The sequence below is a fragment of the Heliangelus exortis genome, chromosome 1 (assembly GCF_036169615.1).
Source record: "Heliangelus exortis chromosome 1, bHelExo1.hap1, whole genome shotgun sequence".
Classification (NCBI taxonomy): Eukaryota; Metazoa; Chordata; class Aves; order Apodiformes; family Trochilidae; genus Heliangelus; species Heliangelus exortis.
Window position 1 is genome coordinate 147,340,526 of NC_092422.1, and position 25,109 is coordinate 147,365,634.

At 51.7% G+C, this 25,109-nt stretch overlaps 3 protein-coding genes across 4 annotated transcripts; 2 read left to right on the plus strand and 1 right to left on the minus strand.

The window, feature by feature from the left end:
- The first annotated feature begins 969 nt into the window (after window positions 1–969).
- Window positions 970–10,222, plus strand: WBP2NL (WBP2 N-terminal like). Its single transcript, XM_071732352.1, has 8 exons — window positions 970–1,107; window positions 4,200–4,308; window positions 4,680–4,815; window positions 5,841–5,933; window positions 6,554–6,772; window positions 7,180–7,296; window positions 7,678–7,754; window positions 8,654–10,222. Exons 1-8 carry the CDS (start codon window positions 1,049–1,051, stop codon window positions 8,699–8,701), a joined length of 858 nt encoding a protein of 285 aa, XP_071588453.1. The 5' UTR covers window positions 970–1,048; the 3' UTR covers window positions 8,702–10,222.
- A 697-nt stretch (window positions 10,223–10,919) lies between these two features.
- Window positions 10,920–17,403, minus strand: NAGA (alpha-N-acetylgalactosaminidase). The gene is made up of 8 exons (XM_071732340.1): window positions 17,128–17,403; window positions 16,361–16,535; window positions 16,067–16,244; window positions 14,684–14,778; window positions 13,870–14,031; window positions 13,230–13,427; window positions 12,875–13,018; window positions 10,920–12,647 (listed from the first exon to the last, which is right to left on the minus strand). Exons 1-8 carry the CDS (start codon window positions 17,289–17,291, stop codon window positions 12,465–12,467), a joined length of 1,299 nt encoding a protein of 432 aa, XP_071588441.1. The 5' UTR covers window positions 17,292–17,403; the 3' UTR covers window positions 10,920–12,464.
- Window positions 17,404–18,303: 900 nt separating this feature from the next.
- PHETA2 (PH domain containing endocytic trafficking adaptor 2) lies at window positions 18,304–24,966 on the plus strand. Of its 2 annotated transcripts, none has more exons than XM_071732358.1 (3): window positions 18,304–18,533; window positions 19,557–19,654; window positions 20,585–24,966. In XM_071732358.1, the coding sequence occupies exon 3, from the start codon at window positions 20,593–20,595 to the stop codon at window positions 21,406–21,408; it is 816 nt and encodes a 271-aa protein (XP_071588459.1). In that variant the 5' UTR covers window positions 18,304–18,533; window positions 19,557–19,654; window positions 20,585–20,592; the 3' UTR covers window positions 21,409–24,966. The 2 variants fall into 2 exon arrangements, with proteins under 2 accessions (XP_071588459.1, XP_071588460.1); XM_071732359.1 differs by lacking the exon at window positions 18,304–18,533 and adding an exon at window positions 18,601–18,748.
- Window positions 24,967–25,109: the final 143 nt, after the last annotated feature.

Genomic DNA, 25,109 nt, shown 5'->3' on the forward strand with positions numbered 1-25,109 from the left:
TCACTGCCACCTGCTCACACAAACATCCTCCCAGAATCTGTGTATCTACCAAAAAGTCTACAAATGGCAAATACCAAAAATTTCCCATGCTGTGTGACAGCGGGAGATACTCATGGGAAAAAGTCTCTGCCAACAGATAAACTGGGAAAAGCCTGAATGGATCCTAGTTCTCATGTGCCACCAGCTGAGTCCCGGGATGACTACAGCCCATTGCGTTCCCCCCGGGGATGTCACTGATGGATACTGCAGGGGGGTGAGGTCTCAACGCGACACCGGAGAAACCAGTTTGGTGCTCTTAAGAGACTGACGAAGTCTTCACTGCCTCAGCCCTTCACCAGGAAAATTTTGCAATGCATGGTAAATCCCGAAGGCCTTTTATTTTATACAGCAGACAACTCCCGTTTGGGCCAAGATGAAGACGACAGCAGGGAGCTCCACTGTTGAGCCCAGAGAGCAAGCAGGAAGAGCTACGAGTAAGCACTAGTGTTTGTGGTTAGTTGTGAGGACTAGTTAGTTATGGTTCACTACTGCCTGTAAGCAGGCGTCCCGGGGGAGAGGCTGCCCCAGAGGCTCTGCCAGCGCCTTCCCCAACCCCTTGGAGGCTTCGGAGAGCGGGAAGCGGCGCAGCGAGAGTTACACGAACAGAGGACGGCAAAAACCCGCGCTTAAGCCGGACACCGGACCGGGGGCCGAGGGAAGGCGCCTTCCTCGGTGCCGGGGGAACCGGAACACCGCCAGGCCGGGGGTGGAGGGACCGGGCGGCGGGCGGCGGGCAGCGGGCAGACCGGGCGGCGGGCAGACCGACCGCAGAGGCGGCCCGCCCGCGGGGAAAACGCGGTGCCCGGAGCGGTGCGGGCAGTGCCGACACCTGTATCGCCCCCTCCGACAGCCGCCATTAAACCCGCCTCCCCTGACAACCGCTGCCGCTTCATTTCTTGCGTCACCCGGGGGGCGTGGCGTCATCGGGAGATGGGGGGAAGGACGGACACGATAATGGATTCTAGCGCGTGACGTCACAGGGTCAGGGGCGAGGCCAGCGGGGGCCAAGATGGCGCTGAACAGGAACCACTCGCAGGAGGGTGGTGTCGTCATTCCCAATGCCGAGAGGTACCGGTGGGGCGGCCCCAGGGGCCCATGGGGAAGGGGCTTCCTCCTCAGCCCTCTCCCCGTCCTGGCAGCGGGGCCCGGGGGTGGGAGGCATCTCGGCCCGGCTGGACCGGCCCAGGGCCCGGCCTGGGGGCTGTGATGAAAGCCCTTCCCGGCAATGGGGAGCGGGCTGGGGCAGGCGGTGGGGAGCGGACCTGGCCTGGGGCTGCCCCCCACTTCACTGCGGGAGCTCGGGCGGTTCTTTCTGCCCTCCAGACGTCGTCCTGGGTGAAGAGGGAGTAGCCTGTGCAAGACAGGGGTTGGGAGGTTTTTTTCTTTCATGTCGCGCAGTTAGCGATGTCAGAGTGGCAGAGGCCATTTGAGGTAGGATCTGGGTCACTTGAACTTGGCAGAGGCCTGAGGAGCGCAGGTACCCTCAGCAGCGCGGGGTGAGCGCTTCTCGGTGAAGTCACATCCAGCCCCTTGACACCGGTGCCCCGAGTGGAGACAGACAGACCGGCGTGATGGGCCTGGGCTTCCCTTTGGTTGTATTTGGATGCTCCCGGCATCCCAGCCTTGGCTGGAGAAACCAGAAGTCCATTATAGGATCACCGAGTGGGTTTGGGTCTGGTAAACAATATATAAAGTACAGTCTGAAAATATATTCCTGTTACGGCTTGAGGAGGGCACAGGCTGATTTTTGTTATGAGGATCTCCACTCTGGGAGGGTGGAAGGGAATAGTAAAGAGCAGTTCTGTTGTCTGAGTTTTGGTTCACCGTCACCACTATACCAAGACAACTCTAAATATTGTTGAGTTTGTACCTGACTGCAACTATTCCAGCCAGGGAAGTCCTGCTGTCTTAAAAGAGATCTCATCATCTTAACCTCATACTGTTGTGTGAGGTGCTGCTTGGTCACAGGTGGGTGCTCCATGGGGTGTACAGCCCTCCCATGACAGCCCTGGGCAGGCATGCAGGTGCAGACCAGTTCATCAGCTTCATCGTGCCCAGTGGTGGTGGCAGCGTGTTATTTCGTTGGGTCAGTGGTTGGGAAGGAGGAAACATTACAGTGACTAAGTAGAAATTCTTCCCAGTGAGGCAAACTGGTGTGAAACTCTTCTGCAGGATGGGGTTGAGGAAGTGTTCTACTAAGATGCAAGCTGTCGAGGAGCTGGTTTTGTTTAGCTTAGAAGAAATATTTCCCCTTTGCATCTTGGAAATGGAAGGAGCTCTGCTTCCCCATCAGTCAGAATCTTCATCTAGCTCAACTATGCAGTAAGGTCCCAGTAGAGTTTCTGGGTCATGTTTTTTTTCTCGCTAAAGCTAGACTTCTTAACTGTCTTTCTCCTTGGATAGTTGCATTTTTCAGACGCATCTGTACTATTACGTTTTCCTACGTGACCTGAAACTACAGGGTTTTTGCTCCTTTTCCCAGACGGTGGCGCTGCTGAGTTCCTCCCTTCTTCCAATAATTTTGCAATTTCCTGACTTGATCTGGCAGTTTGCTGATCAGAATACATGAGGATTACTTCAGATCCGGCCTCTTCAGGCTTGTGTTGGCTTAGGGCTTTGTGTTTTATTTTTCCGTGCTCTTGAACCATAAAACATCTGGGATTCTTTGACCACTGTAACATGAGCTTGTCGCCCCTGAGCCTCTTGTATATTTTGCAGATTTTTTTACTAGGTGGTATGTCTAGGACCTCCCTGTAGATTGTTACATGCTTTTCCAAGTTGACTCTCCTGTTTTCCTTGAAAATATATTTACTTTTTCAGGCACCTCCATACCCCTGACCTCACCAGTGTTGACGGTTGTCATCTGGCTTTGTGTCATTAGTGAACTTCTCTACTGTTCCCCTGGACATCCAGCAATAACAACCTTATTGCTGACATTACAGGCTCCTTGTTTTGTTCCTTAGCAGGGTGCTGTTAATTACAAATATTTACTTAAACCATGTGAAGCAGGGTCAGCAGGGAGGGTATAAGTGAAGCAACTTCCTTAGTTTGCACAGTGGGTGCTGTGTTACAGTCCTGGATTTGAGCATGGACATGGAGAGGGAGGCTTGCTCTGGAGATGACACCCTGGCTTCAGGGGAGTGCTTTCAGCCACTTCTGCCCTTTCTGTGCCCTGAAACTTTGGGATGAGGTTCTTCTCAGGCTGAGAGGAATTTCTTGTCCTGATGGTTTTGGAGACTGTCCTGGTTTAGCTGGGATAGAACTATAGAATCAACTTTGTGTTCAGGAAAGCTGCACACAGCTTGAGAAGACCACAGCACCTGATTCTGTGAGAATAAAGGTGATAAGACACTTTGTTTTGTTTTGTGACCAGCCATGGTGTGCAGGTTTCCACAGTGATCAAGGTCTTTAGCAGTTTTAAGCTAGCCAGGTGCTCTGGCCAGGAAGAACAAAACCCAGGGCAGCTAACCCAAGCTGGCCTGCAGAAGTGTTCCATACCATAACCATCACTCTAGATATAAATTGGGAAGTTTACTTGGGGACAGGTCTCTTCCTCAGTGGCCACTGTCCCTGGAGGGTCTTGTCTGCAGTTCTGCCCCCCCTAAGCCTGCTCCCCCATTTGCTGTGACTGTCATGTTCTGGCTGGAGCTGTGGTGATCCCAGTGTTTGACATCTGGCATTCACTGCTGGGAATGCACAGCTTCTGACCCCACTTTATGGGCTGTGTATAACTTTCTATTTCAGATTAGTATTGAGATTAATAGTAATTCCTTATTAAATCTGTTTTCATTTCAACCCATGGGTCTCTCTTTTTTTTTTTTTTTTTTTTTTGAACCTGATTTCCCATCTTGGGTGGGGAGTGGTCATCAGGTGATAGAAAAACAGCCTAAATGTGGACAGAGACAGAAAGAGAAACTCTCATTTAGAGTTTCTCTTTGAGGAGGAGGAGCAGGGGTTGTCCCAGCTGAGAGGATGAATTCCTCCACTTTGCTTAAATCATCCCTCACTGTTCAAAAGATGAAGATCGGGGCCCACATCTGAGTCTTTTGGGATAATCAGAGTTTCGGGTATGCTGTGCCCCTCCCTGCACGATGGGGGGATGTGTTTGTCAGAGCTGTTGCTGAGTTTGTCTCTCCAATTTGTCTGATGTCCTCCTGCAGTGTTCTCAAACAGTGTAAAGATGTGGAGCTCTCCTTCAGTGACATGACGGGCAAGCCGGAAGCCTTCAAAGGCACCAAGAAAGGGATGCTTTATCTCACCCCTTACAGGGTAAGTCTGATGCCAGAGCACCTCCTTTCCCAAGGGATCCTGTTGGCTTTAGACCAGAAGCCTAGCTGGTGGCAGAGGAAGTGATTTTTGGTACAGCCACTGACAGTACTAGGTTCTCCTTAGAAAGCAGAACAGCAAAGCTCTGTGCGTGCATGTTTTAGTTGGTGTATTGTTTTGCAGCAAACGTGCTTCAGGCAACTGTGCCATGTGCCATCACATCTCTTTGGTATCCCCACGGTATAAAAGCTGTGAAATAACACAGTGCTCAGAGTTACGTTACCCACTTCCTGGGTGCTGCTGCAACTAGAACTCCGTGACTAGCCTTGGTATCTCAATCAAGTAATTCAGAGGTGTTCCCTCCTGTCTTGCAGATGATCTTTGTGTCGAAGGGCAAGGATCCTATGCTGTCGTTCATGATGCCGTTTTATTTGGTGAAGGGATGCTCGATCGAGCAGCCTGTTTTGTCTGCAAATTACATCAGAGGACAGATTCAGGCTGAGGCAGGAGGTATGTGGTGGGTCCTCTGGACTGTGGATCAGCCCACTTTCTCAGGCTGAAATCGTACTGGGACAGTGATTTTAAAAGAGTTGAATCTCCAAGGGGATTACTTTATCTGCAGTGGATATTTTTTGTTACATTTCTGTCCTTTATTTCTGTTTTGTCCCCAAGGCACTCTCTATACTTCTACTATTTGTTAGTCAGACAGGAAAGATAAATTTTATTTTATGGAATGTTTTATTTAAAAGACATCTATTTTCTTCTAAAAAAATAATCTCCAAAACAAAAAACAACCCCTCGAAAAAAACCACACCCACAGCCAAAAACCCCATATAAAACAAAGCATTTTTATTCTACAATGTCATCCCCTACTTGATGGTTGGGGTTTTTTCTGAAAAATTGCTACTATTACCAAAATATTTATAATATGAGTTTCTATGGGTCAAAGAGATTAAAATTGTTGCATTTGATTAAAATCCTAGCTTGAGTTGCAGATCCTCATCTGTATTCCACTGAGGTTAGCAATAAAACTTCCTTTTGAGGGCTTTTCATTATAATCCTCAGTGAATGAAGTGTTTTTTCTTTACACTGTGTTCATTATTAGGTTCTATTAAACCTTTCAGTAAAGGACAAAACATCCTAGTATGTAGAGTGGGCTGCTTTTACATATCCATAGCAGGGATCATCTTTTAAAAGGTAAAGAAATCAATTAATGATCTTTTTGAGACTCTGTTTTGGGAGACATCTGATAGCAGTGCCACGATTCTTTCCCCCTGGTGATATGACACAAAATAGTTCTAAAGTGAAGAAGAAAAAAATAATTGGGAGTATTAAATGCTTTAGAATCAGAATGGTTTGAGTTGGAAGGGACATTAAAGGTCATCTAATTCCAACCCCCCTGCACGGGCAGGGACACTTCACACTAGACCAGGTTGCTCAAAGTCCTGTCCAACCCGTTCTTGAAGAGTTTTGCTGGCTTGACTGCTTCTGCAGAGGTTAATAACCTGTTTCAATTCTAATTCTCTCTCCCCTAGGTGGCTGGGAAGGGCAGGGGACATTTAAACTAACTTTCAACAGTGGAGGAGCCATTGAGTTTGGACAGCTGATGTTCAAAGCTGCTTCTAATGGTAAGGGATCTTCAGAGCTTCAGTTCCCCCCTGTGTCTGGCTGAAATAATTAGAAATTAGTGCTCTTTTTGAACTTCACAGGCCAGGAGAGGAGGGAGACACTGTGCCTGCTTCCACAGGAATGTTTCGTGGTTTCTTTCCAGGGGAACTTTGTTTTTTCCTTCCAGTCCTTTATTTTATTGTAACACTTCGTGCAATGAGAATATTCTGGAGTTTGTGCTTCTGACGTGGAGCACCTTTTTCTACAGAAACTTGTTCCTCATGGAATAAAGTTGAAATATGTGATGGTGAAAAATTGATTCATTTACAAACCTTCAGCTCTATAGTGGAGTAAAAAAGGGGAATTTAACGTGCACACATTTGGAGGGAGGAAAACAAATTTAAAGTAATAACTTCTATTTAAAGCTTTCAAGTGGGGAAAAATGTACACTTTTTTGTGATAGAAAAGTTTTATTTTGAAAGTAATACACATTTTAAACTGTACTTTTTTCTGGTAAGAAAATTTTAAAATAAGGAAAAACCACCCTACTGATGCTTGGTTTAGAATAGCCTTTTTCTTTTATTCTATATGTTGAAATGTAACAAAAGGATGCCCAGCTCACTTAACCTGTCCTCCTTAGCTTCCAGTGGCATTCATCTCCAGAACCCTGGCTATGGCTATACACCTATGCCTGGAGGGTATGCACCTGCTCCACCTGCTCCAGGGGGTTATTCACCTTTGCCAGGGGGTTATGCTGTTCCTCCACAACCAAATGGACAATATCCTTATGCACCACCTCCGATGAATGCCTATGGACCTGCCCCACAGCCTGCAGGATATCCATATGCCCAGACTCCAGGTTTGGAAGCTGTGTGATGACTGGCAGGGGCTGTTTGGTGTTGTAAAGAAATCACAGTGGTAGAGGGGAGGGTTACTGTAGTTTTGTTTCCATCAAGGATCTCTGTCCTCACAAAAAGCTGTTGTGTGCTGTTGAGCACACCTGTGTGTCTGTGGTTGGGAAGCTGGGTGGGAAGTGAAAATTCAGTTTGTAAATTGTGCTGCCACTTGGCAGAGAACTGTTGCTGGCTGGCATGGCAGGCATTAGCCAAATGTCAAATCCCTGCTGTCTGCATCCCTGCCAAGCCTGCAGAGCTTCCCTCACTGCTGCTCTTGCCCAAGGTGAATGTGCTGCTGGGCCTCTGAGCTCTCTTTCTTTCTGCCCCATTGCCACGGTCTGAAGCATCAATCCGGTGCCATCTTTTTCAGGTATTTACCCACCACTTCCAAACATGAACTCCATGTATGTGCCGCCTCCTCCCTACTCTGGGCCACCTCCTGCAGGACCCTCAGCTCCCCCAGCCTGGATGGGCCCGGGCATGCCAGGTAAATGGGGCTGGGGGACTCCAGGTGCAAAAGAGGGTTTGTGAGCTTGGGCTGTGGGTGGTGGAGTGGGCATGGCCTGGGGTGGGGAAGGTGGTGTTGCAAGAGATCAAAACTGTCTTGATCTATTGTTTGAGATAACAGAGTATGGGGTGAGCTGCTCAGCTCTGCACTGCACAGCTTGTGGTCAGCTGTAGCCAGCTTGCAGCTTCCCTGAGCTCCTCTGATTTCAAACCCAGCTCACTGCAGTTGCTGGTGTCTCTTTGGATGTTTGTCAACTCCTCAAAAGAGCTTTGGCTGGGGACAGGGCTCTGGGGCTGGAGCCACTGCCTAAGGCATGTAGATGAACAAGTCCTACAGATACTGCTTCTCTTACCTTTCTAGGGGACAGTAAGGCCATGGAAGCTGCCTCCAGTGCATACTACAACCCTGCCAACCCACACAATGTGTACATGCCCATGGTGAGTATTGCACCTGTGCTCTGGATGTGCCTGCTTCCTCCTCTGTCACTAGAGAGGTGCTTTCCTAGCAAAGTCTAATGTGCCTTCATGTTGAACATGCACAGAAAGTCTGCACTTTCCTGTGAGGGAGTCATGGATGTTGGTCCCATGAAGAAGATTTGTTAAATCTTCCATCAGGAAAGAAGGGGGGGCTTAAGAATCATCCAGTAACAGCCATTTGGTACTTGTCTTACTCTTAAAAGCATAACAAATTTGCATGGGCACAGAGAACCCACAGGGCTCTCTGCTTCTGTTGACCTTGAAAGTCGGGATAATGAAAGAAGAGCAGGTTGCTTAAGGAGGAGAACACTTGCATTTCTCTTTAATTTTTAGTTTTGTTTCTGAGCTGCACAGACAAACAGGAAGGTGTCTTGGTGCTCATTCAGCAGCAGCCAGTAGGTAGGCTGTAGCCTATGTCTGGAGTGTGGCAGACAGTTTGTGCCCTTCACTGCCTCCCATGCCTCTGGTGGGCTGGAGGCTGATGGAGCAGCAGAGCTGGCCCTCTGCCTAGGGACTCCCTGTCTGTTGTGTCAGAGCTTTGAACATCAACAGACACAAAGCCCTGGAAATGATGGGAGGATGGGGATTGAAATAAATTAATGGTCTATTTGCAGTAGACCATGTTACCTGGTTTTGAGGGGACCTTCATTAGAAACCTTATGGGGAGCAGCATATATCCCAGAGCATAACTGGTACCAGAGAGGAATGGTGTGATTAAATGACAGCTTAAAACACAGCACCTGGTTCTGTCTGTAGCTCACTGAAGAGCAGTCATTTCTTGTAAACCAAACCTGGGAATGATTGAGAGGAACTTGTGATAAAACAAGTAGGGTTGTTGACTCTGCTGTATCTCCTTCCAGGATCAGCCACCTCCTTATGCACCTCCTGAGGATAAGAAGAACAACTAACAGAAGGAAATTGCTGCCAGCCTCCCACAGTCTCTCTCTCCCTGAAGACAACGTGGCTGTCACTACCCCTCGGGTTAGCGTATCTCTAGGTCTCTTTGTATATATACAGTATATGTAGTGCTGGGCAGCTGAGCACCTGACCCTCCTTAAACATTAAGTCAGTGGCAATACAAGGTGGAACAACAGCACTTTCCTGCTTATTTGCTTTATCTCATGGGGTCGAAGCACTAACTTTTTGCTCTGCCATTCGGCTTGAGGAGAGAGATGGACAACTTCTTAAACCACCAGTAAGACCATATCACTAATCTAGGACTAAAATATAAAGGCTCTGGGATCTTGGAGTAAAAATACTTGGAATGCGAAACTTCTGACCTCTTTTGAAGCACCATCCAAGGGGAAAGGTATGAGAGCCATGAGGTTCCTTTCATAGACCCTTGGGTACCCCAGAAAGGTGTTGAATTTCCTCAAATTCTGGCACAGCTCAGCGTGAGATGGGACTCTGGAAATCCTGTTTCGTGCTGGAAGCGAGTGTTTCATGTCCTGGTCAAACAGTCATGGCGTGATGATTTTGGAAGTGGATCCTAAGAGACATTGACGCTTTTGGCTGTGCAAAAGGTAGGGGGATGGGCCCCAGTCAGTCTGCCTTTGTAGGCATGGAATAGAAAAGCAAACAAAGGTGTGCTGCAGGGCAGGGAGCTGATATCTGCAGGCCTGCAAATCAGTGGTCCTTTCCCTCTCCTAGAAGCAGGTGGTCCCATATCCCTGCAATGGTCCTGTGTCAAGCAGGCATTCTTAAGTCTAATGGAGTCAAACGGTGCACAGGAGGCTGCTGGCCTCGGGGCAAAATGTCTTACGTGAGGAAGATGACCTGGCACCGCCTTGTCCAGGAGGTGGTCCCGCAGCCCTGGCTCCCTCTGCTGAGCGAGCTTGTGCTGCGTGCCAGCTCCACAGGGGAAAAACCTCATCTCTGGCCTCATCTCTTCCTTGGGCCACTGCAGCATGGATGCCCACATCAGCAGCGTGGGTGGGTGGACACTGGAACACTGGAGTTGGGCTGTTTAGGGGGAGCAGTGCCCTCTCTCAGCTGGCAACCACTGTCTGGTGCGTGTGTTACTAACACTCAGGTCTCATGCAGAGACTGGCTGCTCAGCCACAACCTTTCCTTCTTCCGTAGGACATAGTGCCATTAAACCTGCTCTGAAGAGAGTCTCTCTGGTCTGGGGGAGACCCTGGTGATCCTTTATATATATGGGGAGATGGCTCTTCTTCCTGCCTTCATGGTGAAGGGGAAAGAGTGCTTTCCCTCTTCCCTGAATTCCAGGGTTCTCCTGCAAGTTGGGCATTTCTGACTTGAATTGTGGATTCCTTAAGGAGCTGTGCGTGTGGGGAAGTAAATTTCCTTATCTACAAATACCTTTTGAGTCTGATTTAGAAATATTCTAATCATTGTATTTAAAACAAAACCACGAATGTTTCTAATTTTTTGAATTGCACTTTAATACAGGAGTGTTGCTACCTTTAGCTGCCTGTTCACTGGTGTGTGTGTTTTGTGTTGACTTTCATATTCCTGCCTTCTGCACAGAAGGCTGGGACAAATGACAAGCACTCGTGGTGCTCTCTCTGATCATCTGTGGGCAAGTCCTTCTCTCACTCAGGGACCTGGTGAGAGATCTGAAATCAAGTAACTGGGGGGAGAGAAGCAAGGTGAGGCCCTCTTGCTGCTTGGGGAGGGTGGAAGGCTGGTTTGTGCGTTTGCTCTTACCCAGACACCCAGAACTGGAACATCTTCCTGTCCTTGGGGCAGGCACAACACTGCATGTAGCAGGGGCTGTGTCACCACCCTGCTACTCACCACAACTCCACGTATAGCACCTCTTCTGTGTACATTTGCTGCCAGAGGAAGGCCTATCTTTAAGAGGAACTCCTTGCTAGCTGATTCGTTTTCCATTGAGGGAAATATATACATATATATAGTAAAGGACAATGGCACTTAACTGTGGGCTGTAAAATCTGTTTTTTCTTGGGCCAAGGAACACCATTTCCCTGCTGAACATTCTGTAACTATTAGAAAGCCATTTCCTACTCTGCATCAATCCAGTCTCAGATAAGAAACCAGTTCTCTTTCTTTGCATATTTGTTCCTGTTTTAAGGTAATGCCCCTCTAATCCTACATTAATCAACTAGCAACACTGAATAAACATAAAACAAAGAGAGCATGTGACCTGCTTCCCCTTTATTTCAATTAGTTTGTCTCAATCATTCTCCAAGAACAAAGCCAGCTCCCATATACCAACATGAAATGCACTTGCCCTTCCTTATCAGCACTGCAAGTATTGTGCTCAGTATCGTGCCACTGTACTCAGAGGAGGTTTCTAGAAGTGAGAAGATTTGGTCCTGCAGGAACCAGAATCTGAACAGAAAGGAGAATTTTTTTTTTTTTTTCCTCTTAATCTAAAATGTAACATTTCTCCAGTCTGAGGCTAAATCATATGTCAGTCTTGCTGAGCTGTAAAACTTCAGAGGCAATCTTCACGAAAGCTTCGCCCCTCTCCAGGGCAGTTGAGGTAGGGCCATGTCTCACCTAAAACTCCTCCATAGGATGTGTGCTGTATGAACATGAAGCCATTGAGAGCTTTAGAGTCTGTCCTGCCATCCCAGTTTATTAGCACAGGCTCCTCCTCAGAATGGAGCTGTGCATGTAGCTGCCCTTGGAAGGAGCCTTTTCCTGAGAAACCCTGAGTGTTCAGCCTGCTGGAGGAGGCCTGAGCCCCCTTTTAACAGGAATTTCCCTACTGGAGCAAGAACAGGATGCAACTTAAACTTGGAGACAATTGCAACCAACTCCCAACTCAAAAGAGGAACCCCTCTGAACGTCAGCATCTTCTAAACACCACTCAGGCAAAACACACTACAGCTCTGCAGTTTTTGGTGCTGTACCACAGCACAGCTGCTGGGGTTGTACATGGCCAAAGGAGTTTTTTGCTTTGCCATGCTGTAAACTGGAACCAGGGGTGCTTTAATACAATGCTGGCATGCACACTGGGCTGTAGTGGTGCTGACCTCCTGCCAGCAGGATTGGGGCTGCAAGCGAAGCCTCCCTTCACAGGACCATCATGCCTCCAGGACCTTTTGGTCCCAGTGAGGGTACATGGGAAGGATACAGCCTCCTATTCTAAGCCAAGCTGATTGCAGAATCATAGAATCATCATATAATTATTTTGACTGGAAAAGATCTTTAAAATCAAGTCCAACCGTTAACCCAGCACTGCCAAGTCCACCACTAAACCACATCCCTAAGCACTGCATCAATATGTCTTTCAGCAAGAAGGTGACCAGGTCTGATCCTTGAGGCTAATGTCATCACATGGGGGGGTAGCAGTGTCACCATCCTAGAAGATACTGAAGCATCCAAGGCCTTTCTGCAGGCATAGATCAAACCGGCCCTGCAGTGGTTGGTGGTATTCAGTTCAAAGCAGTGAAGTGCTCTGGTGTCAGAGCTGACAAACTCCCAGCTCAGCTGGCATGGCATCTTCCACAGGAGGATCTCAAAGGGCTGTGCAATCACCAAGCAGTCATGCTCTGTACACCCTTAAGAGGTGAGTAACAATAATCATCAAGCTGGTACTGGAGGAATGACTTGACAGTCACTCCCTGGCACTGCTGGGCACACCTGAGAAAGGCACTTGTGCAATGAAGAGCCACGTGCCCCAGGGTCTCTCTGTTGCCCTCGGCACTGACCCACACCCCCATCTGCTGATCCTCATCACAGAAGGACCGGGTTGATGCCCTCGCCAGGGTCTGGCAGTCTTACAGTGTGCCAGGGCTGTGCGAAGATCACTGAGGGAATGAGATACCACATCACCACTCCTGAGGGGTTAATAACCACTGTGAAGCTGTCTCCTGTCTTCAAGCCACTGATGATCTGACCGCTGTACACATCTTCTACCTGAAAAAGAAAGATGGTGGCTACAAGGATTTCCACACACATTTCACCTGAGTTTCAGCTGAAGTCACTGACATGGTACGGTGGGATGGGGCACTGCAGCAGGCAACGTGAAGGCAACCCTGCCCCTTCATCCTGGAGGCAGGCAGTGAGAGTCCCCACCGCAAATAATGCCAAGGCATCAACAGGGGAAGCTGGAAAGGGGAGGATCCAGGTGCAGTGGGGCTCACCTCATACACACCATCCTCGGGGAAGTGGAGCTTGTCCAGGCTGGTGGTGTAGCGGAAGGGCATATCTGTCCTCCGGCTGAAGAAGACAAGGGCACTGGCATCATTGGATAGTGGGCGCAGGAACACCTCAATGTGGGATTTCTCCTAGGGATGGGAACAGGTGGGTGAGGCAGCTTCCAGGACCAGGGCTGGCCTGTAATTTCCGATCTTGCCCTGTGGGGCTGCTACACCAGAAGGTTGCCAGCTCCCACAGCTCTCCTGCTCCTGTTTGACTGCATTGCCTCCCTCTCCCTCCTTATTGTGACTCTGTGCTGCTCCTGTCTGCCCTCTCAAACGCATCTGCCTTCCCCCAAACCTTGACAATCCTGCGCCCCTGGATCCCCAGGGGGTCCTGGTTGATCTGGATCATCAGGCGGTTCTGCAGGATCTCCCTGGCGCTCGGAGAGATGGTGCGAAGATCTGTGGACATGAGCAGTGGGGCTGCCATCACCGTCCACAAGGCCATTTGGGAGCGGGACTGCTCATAGCTAAGGCCAAAGTTTCCAATGATGAGCTGGAGGGGAGAGTGACAAAAGACAGGAGAGGCAAAAAAGGCTTAGAAACTTGTCCGCTTGTCACGCTTGGTGAGGGAAACCACACATAGGAAACCTCACACATGCTTTTGTTTCCCCTCATGCAACCTACCCCTGCTAGGGGCTGAGCCATCAGCACACATTCAAACGCTCTCACCAACACTCTCCACCACTATCCCCCCTCAGGCTGTGCAGGGAAGGACAACGACACCAGAATAACTTCACAGATCCCCTCAAGCAGTGACAGGTTATTTGCAGCCACAGGCTTTTTCCACAAATTATCCAAGGGCAATATGACCTTTGCCTCTCTGCAGCAAGAGGGGCGCTGGTCCTGTCTCTCTTCCTTCACCCTGCCCCTAGAAAGGGGTGAAGATCCTTGGAGATCCCCTGGCCAGGGTCAGAGCACCCACCACCCAGACACACCATGTCAGGGTCATTCCAGTGGCCGGGGCCAGCTGCTGGCTGCAGCTCATCCTGGTTTGTGGAGAACCAGTCCAGGATGGAAAGCACGCTGTCCCAGGAGTCCTGGATGTCATTGTAGTTACGCCACAGGTTGCAGAACTTTGCCAAGATGGTGTAGTTCACCTAGAAAGGAGCACAGAGGCAGGCAGGAGAAAATTACTCAAGTCTGCAAGATGGGGGAGAAGGGGCATCCAGACTTGTTAAGACCTGCAGCATCCCAATGTTTGGTGTCTGCAAAGCACAAGAAATGTGTAGAAGAGCAACATCATGTAATGAAGAGTGATGTTCAGAGTCATATCCCAGTATGAGAGGGTACATCTCAGTATGACAGGATGTCTGACAAAAGAGCCACAGAGGCCATGGAGAAATATGATCAGCTACAAGAATAGGAGCAGCTTGGGATTGACTCAGAGGGTGGAAGAGGAAATAAATAAAGGTAATCAATTCTCAAAAAAACATTACTAGGAGGGACATCCTATTTAAAGGACTTAAATTAGACAGGACCCCTCTCAAAAGAACAGCATCAACCCACACCAGCTGAGAGAGCTGGAGAAGGCCTTTTCCCCCCGAAATTCCACCACCTAGCCATGCTAGGAACTCCAGGTGTCCTCAGATGCCTGGCAGGGAGGCCACATTCCCTCTGGGGACCCACACCCTGATCCTGCCAGGGGCAGAGTGATAAGCAGAGCTCAGTGAAAGGCTCCTGCAGCTCCAACAAGAGCTCCCCAGGGGCAAGGGGAGATGGGAAAGAGCCACCAGATGAGACAACCCTCACCTTGGGGGGGAGCCCACCCTGATATGCTGGCCAGCTGCAGGAGTAGACGATGGGGCGGCCTGTGGCATTCAAGGCTCTCGCCATTTTTGGATAGCCTGAGGGAGAGAAGAAGAAACTTGTTGTCTTGGGCTAGTGCAGTGGTGTTCTGGAAGCTGGGGCACGGATGGCTCCTGTGAGAAGCTGCTGGAAGCTCCTCCAGTTCCAATCCTGGCCAAGCAGATCTGGGAAGCTAGATGCACCTCTACAAGCACCCTATTCAAGAAAGGGGTAACAAAACTGCAACAATATAAAAAAAGAGAACTGCAGAACAAAGGAGAGGAGGATGTGAGAGAGCAATGCCAGAGAAAAGACACAAAAGTCAGTGAAGGAGGGGGAAAGGTGCCCAAGCAGAGATTTCCCCACAGCCTGTGGTGAGGTGGCAGCTGTGCCCCTGCAGCCCATGGAGGAGTACAGCAGAGCAGTCCTTGAAGGACCACAGTGGGGTAAATGTGGATTTGTAGCCTCTGAAGTGTAACAGGTGAGCAGATGTGAAGCAGTAGCCCATGCAGGATCACACAGAGGAGTAGATGTGAATCTGCAGCCATGTAGGACCCCGTGCCAGGAGGTGACTGCTCCCGCAGCAGCAGTGACTCTGTGCAGCCCGGGCTGAAGCAGTCTGTGTCTGAGGAACTGCACCTGTGTCAGGGACTCATGTCGGAGGGGTTCATGAAGGACTCTCTCCCATGAGAGGGACCCCACATTGGAACAGGGAAGGCTGTGAGGAGTCCTCCCCCTGAGGAGGAAGGACTGGCAGAAACACTGTCTGGGGAACTGACCCTAAACCCCCACTCCCTGTCCCCCTGTGCCACTGAGGGGGAGGCAGCAATGAAGGAATTCAGGAAGGGATAGAAGGAGGTGGAAGTATTAAGATCTGGCCATGTTTTGTCTTTCTCCTTGTCAAGTAAATTAGGTTTTCTTCTTCTTCCCAAGATGAGTCTGTAATTTTTTTGCCCATTACTGTAACTGGGGAATGCAAACCTCTCTGTCCTTGTTTCAATTAAAGAGCCTTTGGATGGATTTTCTCCTCCCTGTCCCACAGCAGGGGTGGGGGGTGGTCAAGCAGAGGTCTGGTTGATACCAGCTGAGCCTAAATGGTGACACTGGTGAAGGAGATGACTGGCACCAGCCTGTGTCCACAGCCTGCTCGGTCAGAGGTACTGCAGGACAGCCTGGCCCCCTGCCTCACACCAGCTCTAGGGCACCTAAGCTCCCACCTCTTTGCCCAAGAGCTGAAACAGAAGACAGAAGGGAAGAACTTAAGCTGGCCAAGTATTTCTGCAGATGGTCAGACACCCTGACCAAAGGAGTCAGGGGAGAAATGCCAGACAGTCAGGGAACCTTTACCCTCTGCCTGCTCCATTCCTGAAGAGTAGCACCCATCCAGCTTTAGCATGTCCACACCCCACTCCGCAAAGGTCTGGGCATCCACCTCGATGTGGTCCAGCGTGGTGCCCGGGTAGCCCCCGCAGGTGAAGGTGCCCAGGTCAGCGTAAATGCCCAGCTTCAACCCCCGGGCATGGACCTGCAAGGAGAGAAGAGATGCTGGGAGAGGACAAGGGGGTCTGAGGTGCCTCCTGGGAACCAGGTGGGTGGTGTGGGAACACAGAGACCCCCTCATCATCCTCAGCGGGAACTCACGTAATCAGCCAGGGCTTTAATCCCACTGGGAAACCTCTCAGGGTCAGAAACCAGACGTCCTGCCTCGTCCCGCTGCTTGGCAGACCAGCAGTCATCGATGTTGATGTACTCATAGCCCAGCTCCCTCCAGCCATCCTCTGCCAGGCGGTCTGCCATCTCAAAGAAGAGGTTCTCGCTGCGGGGTAGGGGGACAGGGACATGGCATACTGAACCCCCATACCCTCCACGCCTCACCAGCTTGCCGGCAGCCAAAGGGGCTTGGCAGCTGAATGGGGCCTCTGGAAAACTGGTCACCAAAGGACTGTCCCAGACCATATGGCAGGGTCTCCAGGGCTCCCATTCAAAACCCATCCATGTCCCGCTCATTGATCCCACTGAGGGGAAAGTGCAAAACCTGGCTACATCCTTCCGCGCTGGAGGGGGAGGTCTTAAGCCCCAGCACTGGGGCGTCTGAGCCCCTTGCCTCCCACACACCACGCTCCCCGAGATCCTACCACTACAGGGCTCGCCCCAGGGACACAGACAGTGCCAAAGCCGTTCTGGGCCCGATCCCCGATCCCACCATCCACCCTCTCCCGCCCTGGCATCGCCCAGTCCACCCATATGGGGCAGATCCCGGACACCAGCCCGGCATTTCCGAGCAGGTTCACACAGGACAAGCCCTCCTTGCAGCGAAGGGGTATACCGACCCTCAGGGAGGGGGGATGTCGAAACTCTCCTTGGCAGGGAACCCCGGGAGAGGGATGGGGGGGGCTCGCCCCGCTGACCTGATGCAGTTTTGGGGATCGGCCCGGCAGTCCACGTTGCAGCGGAACCTCTCCCAGGACAGCCAGCCCATGGGAGGGGTGAGAGCCAGTCCGTTCTCCAAGGCCATGGAGGGCAAGGCCAGGACCAAGACCAAAGACAACGCGCTCAGTACCGCCGGCCACATCCTGCCCGATGCCGTTAGAGCACGAACTGCCCGGCACTGTCCCGGTCCTCCCCGACGCGGCACCGCCCCAGTCCTCCCTGGCCCGGCCCCGCTCACATGATGCCTCCCGCATGATCTGAGTGCCCGCCCTCGCCTCCTCCCACCCTCCCGGGTCGGCCCTGCTCGGTTCGGGTCGGCCTAATTGAGGCGGGGTGTGTCGGCTCAGCTGGGCAAGGCGGGGCATTGGAGGCAGTCTCGCTGCGCCCCGAACCCCCCCATCCCGCCGGTATCGCAGCCCCTCGCTGTGGCACCCCACTGCTATTGCGCCGTACGGGTGCTGCGCCCCACAGACGTGGCACCCCTCTGGTATTGCCCCCCCGTAACTGCTGCGTCCTGTCAGCATTGCACCCAGTCGCTCTTGCACCCCATTGCAATTGCATCCCACTGCTGCTGCACCCCAAAACTTTAACATCCTATCAGTATTGTGCCCTGCCATTGCTGCTGCACCCTATTGTCATTGCACCCCACTGCTGCTGCACCCCATCAGCACTGCACCCAGTCGCTATTGCGACACATTAGTACTGCACCCTATTACCGCTGCACCCCATCAGCATTGCTCTGCAATTTGCACCCCATTGTCACTGCACCCATCGCTATTGCAACACATTAGTACTGCACCCCATCAGCATTGCTCTGCACTTTGCACCCCATTGTCACTCGACCCCACTGCTTCTGCACCCCATAATTGATGCACCCCATCAGCATTGCACCCAGTCGCTACTGCACCCCATTGCCATTGCACCTCACAGCTGCTGCACCCCATTGCCATTGCACCCTACTCTTCTGCACCCCATAAATGCTGCACCCTATCAGCATTGCACGGTCCCGGTAATGCACCCCATAGCCATTGCGCCCCACTGCTGCTGCAACCCATTACTGGCACCCTACCACGGCCTCACCCCACGGCTGCTGCACCCCAAATGTTACACTGGGAGGAGGGGAGGGGCTTTAGGTCCCCCCGGATAGGACCGAGGGGTTCCCCAAGGGGTGTCGAGCGAAACGAAGCGGTTCACCAGCCAGCAGCTGCCGGCAGCCCGCGGTGCCACTCCAGCCGCCCCCCGCCCCTCGCAGCCGCCGGTGGGGCGGTGCTGCCGGCGCGGCGGGACGGCCTCGGCGGCCGCAGGAGCTTTCTCCGCCCGGCTGCGTCCGGCCCTCGGCTGCCCCGCACCGCCCCGCCGCGCCGCCGAGCAGGAAGGGCCGGAGGTGAGCCGGGACGGGCCCGGGGCCGCCGTCCCGCCGCCGGGGCGAGGCGCTGGGCAAGGGCCGGGGGGGGGGGGCGGCGGTGGGGCGGGAGCGGACGGCGGGGCCTGGCTTGGGTCCGCGGGGGTCTGCGGGCACACGACGAACACGCACACGGAGGGGCAGGCACCGCCGGCCGTGCACAAAGACAGCCCGGAGGTGCTCACAGGCACACAAAGGCACGGAACTCGATCGCACACGGGCGCGCACACACACGGAGGCCATCCAGCGATCCATTCGGGACCCACCCCCCCATCCCCTCCACGTCTGTCCCTCAGCCGGAGTGTCGCAAGGCTGGAGATTCCTTCAGGGTGACGCACTGAGGGTAAAACACCCTCCCCCCGGGAACAGTTTTCCTTACTTCTGATAGGAGTTTTGTCCATTTGCCAACTGGCAATTGTGACACCTTGTCCTCAGAGCCCAGCCCCACAGCCCTGATGGGCAGAAGGGCTCCCAGAGCAGAGGGATGCTGGAGGTTGTTCAGCCGCGGGAAGCTTCCCCCAACCAAATCTGGCCGGGGATTGGTGGCTGTGGTTTGTTTTCTGCATATTTCTTTGTGTGGTGTTCTAGCTGTGGGACATCCATTTGCAGCTGTCGAAGCACAGAGGCTGCTCTTGCTGTACCTTTTTCTGCGGGACCCGCTGGCTTGTCGCCTGCCCCAGGGCCTCCGCAGATGGTGTGTTAATGTGCTGCTACAAAAGTTTTGGTTTTTTGTTTTTGCAGTAAAACCCACAGCAGCCAAAAACAAAGTTCACGGGTGTGCTGCCCTGAGCAAAGATGGGGTTCAAGCTGCGAAGCCAACACAAGTCACCTTTGTTTCACCACCTCTTTTTCCAGAGCCATCCACCTGTGGTTGGCCTGGCTCTGGACACTCATGTGCACTGAGGGCCTCAGCATTCTGGGATGGAAGAGATATAGCTCTTTGCTTTTTCAGTCCCAAGCTGTTTTGGTTTGTGACTCCTTTTCTACCACCTTTCTTCCAACCAGGGATGGGGCTCGGCATTGTGAAGCTTTGGAAGCCCTCAGCACAGGAGCAGCCTGCCCAAAGAAAACATCAACGGTTTTGGGTCTGACCCACACAATCGGTACGGCGCATCACACCCCAATGCTGTTTAACCTGCTGAGGCTGGGAGGGTGGGGGGGATGTGTCCAGTTCTGGGCCCCTCAGTTTAAGAAGGATGTAGAGGATGTAGAGGTCCTGGAACAGGTCCAAAGGAGGGCAACGAGGCTGGTGAAGGGACTCGAGCACAGGCCCTATGAGGAGAGGCTGAGAGAGCTGGGGCTGTTCAGCCTGAAGAAGAGGAGACTCAGGGGAGACCTCATTGCTGTCTACAACTACCTGAAAGGAGGCTGTAGCGAGGTGGGAGCTGGACTCTTCACAGACGACCTTCAACAAGACAAGAGGACACAGTCTTAAGTTGTGCCAGGGGAGGTTTAGGTTAGATATTAGAAAGAATTTCTTCACGGAGAGGGTGATTAGGCTATGGAATGGACTGCCCGGTGAGGTGGTAGATTCTCCGTCCCTGGAGACATTTAAAAAAAGACTGGATGTGGCACTCAGTGCCATGGTCTGGTAACTGCTCCGGTGGGTCAAGGGTTGGACTAGATGATCTCTGAGGTCCCTTCCAACCCGGCTAATTCTATGATTCTATGATTCTATGATGGGTGGTCCTGTGTGGAGATGGGGAGAGGGGAGAGGATGCTCAAATGGAAGTCCCAGAGTCCTTGGGTCTGAAAACACCCTCCTTATCCTGCCCTATTAATAGAGAGCAAAACAAATGCCTCACAGGCACAGAGGAACATTTCTTTAGTGTGCCCCATAAAAAAACAGCAAAGTAGGTCGCTCATGGAGTAAGAGATGAAGCAGTGGTGATGGTGTCCTCTGAGAAGGAAGGTGACTTGGTGGTGAGGCTTTGGTGATGACCCCCTTCCTGCAGCAGAGGAACCAGCCCACCATTTGCAGGGGCACTTGCTGGGTTATATGCTGAGCTGATTTCTTCCTCCTCTGCTCCTAGGCAGGGCCATGAAGCTGAACGAGCGGAGTGTGGCCCACTATGCCACCTGTGACTCGCCCGCCGACCACGCCGGCTTCCTCCGCAAGCGGGTGGAGCGGCACCACCACCATGGCCACCACCACCACAGCACCTCCTACCAGCGCCGCTGGTTTGTCCTCAAGGGCAACCTCCTCTTCTACTTTGAGGAACGGGAGAGCCGGGAGCCTGTGGGGCTGGTGGTGCTGGAGGGCTGCACCGTAGAACTGTGCGAGGCCGCCGAGGAATTTGCCTTTGCCATCCGCTTCGATGACGCCGGTGCGAGGGCTTATGTGCTGGTGGCTGATGGGCAGGCTGCTATGGAGGCCTGGGTGAAGGCACTCTCACGGGCCAGCTTCGACTACATGCGGCTGGTGGTCAGGGAGCTGGAGAAGCAGCTGGAGGAGGCCTGCAAGAGCTTGGCTGCTTGCCGCAAATCTCCACGGAGGTCTTCCTCCTCCGGCAGGAAGAGGCACCTCTCCAACCCTGCTTTGCTTCCTCTCCAGGAGAAGCCCACCCTCCTGGAGAATGGGTACTCCACGTGGGGTAGTGGTGGTGGCATCCTCGGGATGGCTTCCTGCCCCGACCGTGATGGGGTGCACACCAAACCCCCACCCCTGCCTCCGCGCCGGCGCTCGGCTGCCAGCAGCACCGCAGGGTCCCCAACATCTGGCCTCCCACCAGCCATGGTGGAGAGCCTGGTGTCACCAGAGACAGCCTGCTTCTCCAAGCTGCACAGCTGGTACGGACAGGAGATCGCGGCACTGAGACAGGAGTGGCAGGAGAGGCAAAAGAAGGGACATCCCTGAGTGGGGGCTCAAGCCACCGGCCAGCTGATGCCTGGCAGCCTGTCTTCCAGGTGGGAAGAGTGAAGCAAAGGATGCTGTTTGCCCCCTGCCCTGGTTGGTGGCCAAGTGTGTGGTATGTGTGTGTTTTATGAGGCGTGTGAGAGGGACTTGTGTCTTCTCAAAACCCCCGTGTTTCATTTCCATGAGGCTTTATACAGCCGGAGAGTGTGGAGTTCCAGGAGAGCTGCCTTTGAACTCTCCTTTGCGGGTGATGTGCAGTGTGGAGGGGGCCCAAATCAGCATGTCTGTAACAAACCTCACCCACTGGGCTCGGCCCCTTGCCGTGCTGACCTGGTGGATGATCTGGGTGCTTCGTGGCCCACCTCTCCTTCACCAATTTTTTTTATTTTTTATTTTGTGTCTCAGCATAGAAGTTTGCACAGCTCAGTGCTAAATATCGTCTGTGGTTTTGTGCCAAAGTTCATATGTCTTAGCTTTTTCATCACAGATGAGGCTGGGCTCTTATGGCCTCTAATGGCCACTGGCCCTGGCAAGCGCCTCCAGCCTTCTTCCTCTCACCACAAGACAAGAGTGATCCACTATGGCTGTGGCTGGCCCAGCAGCCAGAGCAGGCTCTCATGTCATCATTTGTTTTTACTTTCACCCACACTAAACCTCCTCCCTGCTAATTCCCTTAGGATGTGGATTTCATGAGTTTGCATCTGTCTCTTTGAGTGCTCGAGATAGCAGTGAGGCTGAAATGGAGACGCTGAGCAACAGCAAGGACCAGGAGGTCCTCAGGGCTGATCTGGACTCTGCCAAGCCTGTTAATATCTGGCTCAAGCCTTCCCTGTTCCAAAACAGCAACGCTGAAGCCTCTTTGTCTGGCCAGGGGTGAATTTTTCAGCCTCTGCACAGACTGTAGGTCCTGCAAAGTGCCATATAGGGCTCAGCCGGCTCGTTGGGCAGCTTGCCCGAGCTGACATCCAGAGCTGCGCCCTCACTCTTGCGGGGCCTCTCCTGCTGTTGTGGTTCTGCCCAGCTGCTGCCAGAGCTGCACAATCAGAGGAGAGGCTGTGGGGGAGGAGGAGGGCTGGCTCTTGGGGAGAAGTGAAGGCGTGGGTGTGAGTTACAGGTAGCACTGGCTGACTGTGTCAGCAGTGTCTGGGCTTGCCCCTAGAACGCCTGTTCTGTCGGTGCTTCCCTCCGATTTCGTGGCAGCATTGCTCAGCTGAGCTCCACACCATGTCCCATCCTCTTGGAACATGAGAAGCACTGCAGGGAGGGGACCCTCTTCCCTCGGTCTGAAACCTTGGCCACAAGGCCGACGGTACAAGTAGGTGGGTGCTGAGTCTAGGGGCTGCAGCACCCTGGAGGTGGGCTTGGTAAATCTTCACTCTTACCGTCTTGGTGAGGGCTGTTTTTCAAAGCAGAAAAAATACGTAAAGCATTCTTGTGCTTCCTGTTTTAGTGTTAAACCTGTTTTTGTTGCCTTGTTTTATTAAGGAACCTTGCTAGGAAAGAAAGAGGCTGTTCCAGTCATGACTGGTAGGAACCTATTTGCCTTTCTGGAGTTAAATGCACTCAGCTTGATACTTTGCAATAGCCATTAGAGATTGTCAATGCAGAAATCAAATACTTTCCATTACCTTTTGGTGCCTTTGCAAATATATCTCTGGTAGTTTTGGATGATGAGCTTCCAGCCTCCTGCCTAATTGTGGCTTGAAGGTGTATTAGAGGATGTTTCAGACTTAAATAAGACAGTTTGACAGTAACAATTTAACTTCCAAAATAAATCAAAATGTAATGGCATCTCCTACGTGAGACCCAAGAATCAGGAGAGTCTCGGAAAGGACAATAAATTAACAAAGCCAGTTCTGTCAGAACTAGGACTGAAACAGTATTACTCTTTTAAGGGCAGCTTCACTTTTAAGAAGCTTAGTTTGTTTTAATAAGCCAGGATTGGGCTAGTAACACTACTAAAGAGCTTATTTTTAATGCTTTAATCTGTCCCATTCAAATGGCACAATTTCCACGCTACCTGCCTTTGCGTGAGCACGTATTCCAACTAAATACTGAATCCTGCAAATGAGCTGTGCTCAGGACTTTGTCTGATCGCATTTGGAGTAATACTGTGCTTTATTCTGCAGCTCCAAGAAGAAACTGGCTGAACGCTGAACATTATTTGTGCTCAGCCCAGCAGGCCTTGCCTTTGCTAGGTCTCCAAAGTGCTGCCTGCCTCGGGATGCACTACATCAGGGCTTCTTCACCAGCCTCGCAGGGGTGTCCCTTGTTGAGTAAAAAGAGCCATAATTGGAGTCATGCCCAATTTTGTATGGGAGGACAGATATTTTTAAGGACCACTCCACATGCTTCATTATGGAGGAAGCACCTGGGTGCTCCGCCACCTCCTCTGAGATAAAGGCTATTGAACCAGCTCGGCTGAGTATGGGTTGTGCTGATGAAAATCAGCAGCGCCTTTGAAGCAGCCCCCAGAGGAGAAGGTCGGGATTTCAGCTTCCTGCGCTTGCACATGCAGTTAGTTAATGGAGGGTCCTCTCTGTCCATCTGCAGGCAGAGATCATTACAGGAAAATCTTGAGTTTTCATTGCATGTTGTCTGTGGCAGCAAAAGAAGAGTGATTGCCACAGACTATTTTTCTCCGGGCATTCAGGTTTGGACTGTTTCACCTCCCACCTTCGCTTTCCCTTATTATTTTTTAAAAATAGAAAATGTTTGGCCAGCACAAAACAGGTTCTCTAGCTAATGGAGAGCTGAGTACTAAGGCTGAATAGCTACTTTTCTTACACATCAAATCCTTTTCTAAGAGTTGATGAGGTTTTTTTTAGCACAATAATGCAAAAGCAATGAAGAGAAAAATGCTTGAATATAAATGCTTGAAGGCAAAAGAAACTGAACACTTAAGAGGGAAGGCGATTCTGACATGGCCTTTGTAAGCTGTGTCCAGAACAGCTCCCAGTCCTGCTAAAATAATGAAATTCTTCTGGTTTTGAGGCTGGCATTTCAGATTCAGCCCCCTAATGTATTGCTGTATTTCTGCACAATAATTTTTGGTTTGGTTTGGTTTGGGGTTTTTTTGCAACAACTGTGGTGATCTTTTCCACCAGGATCCAGGTCCTACCAATAAAAGTAACCTAGAGATTCTACCCGTGGCTACCACTAGCCACTTGGTGGACATTCATGACCAAGGTCAGGTATTTTCCATTACAGTAGCTACCGCATTAATACTCTGGGGGTGAGTGAGCCCCCCTCCTACTCTTGCCTGTTTCAGCTGCCTTTGCAGAGAACCTTAACCCCCACTGAAAGGGCACGGGGAGCACAGGGAGGTGCCCACGACAGCAGCCATCCTCTACAATTACCAGGCAACACTACAGCCTACAGAAACACTCATACTTTTTGAAGTGCTTGTATCTTAGGTAGAAGACATGATGTCTTTTTTTAAAGGGGCGGTTTTTGCATGCGCCTTTGTTTTACACGTGGAACCTGTATTACGCATTTCAAGACGTTGTTAACGTTTGTATTTTATGCCGTGAAACCAATAAACCGCTCTGATTTGTATCCCGTGAGCTGCCGATGGAGCTGTCAGCCCCTCACACCCGCCGCAGGGGCTGCAGGGCCCGGTCATTCCCACTCGGCCCCTTTTTCGGGGCACCCGGACCGGTTTTCCTTTGCCGAGCCTTACCGCGCCCCTTCTACTCGTC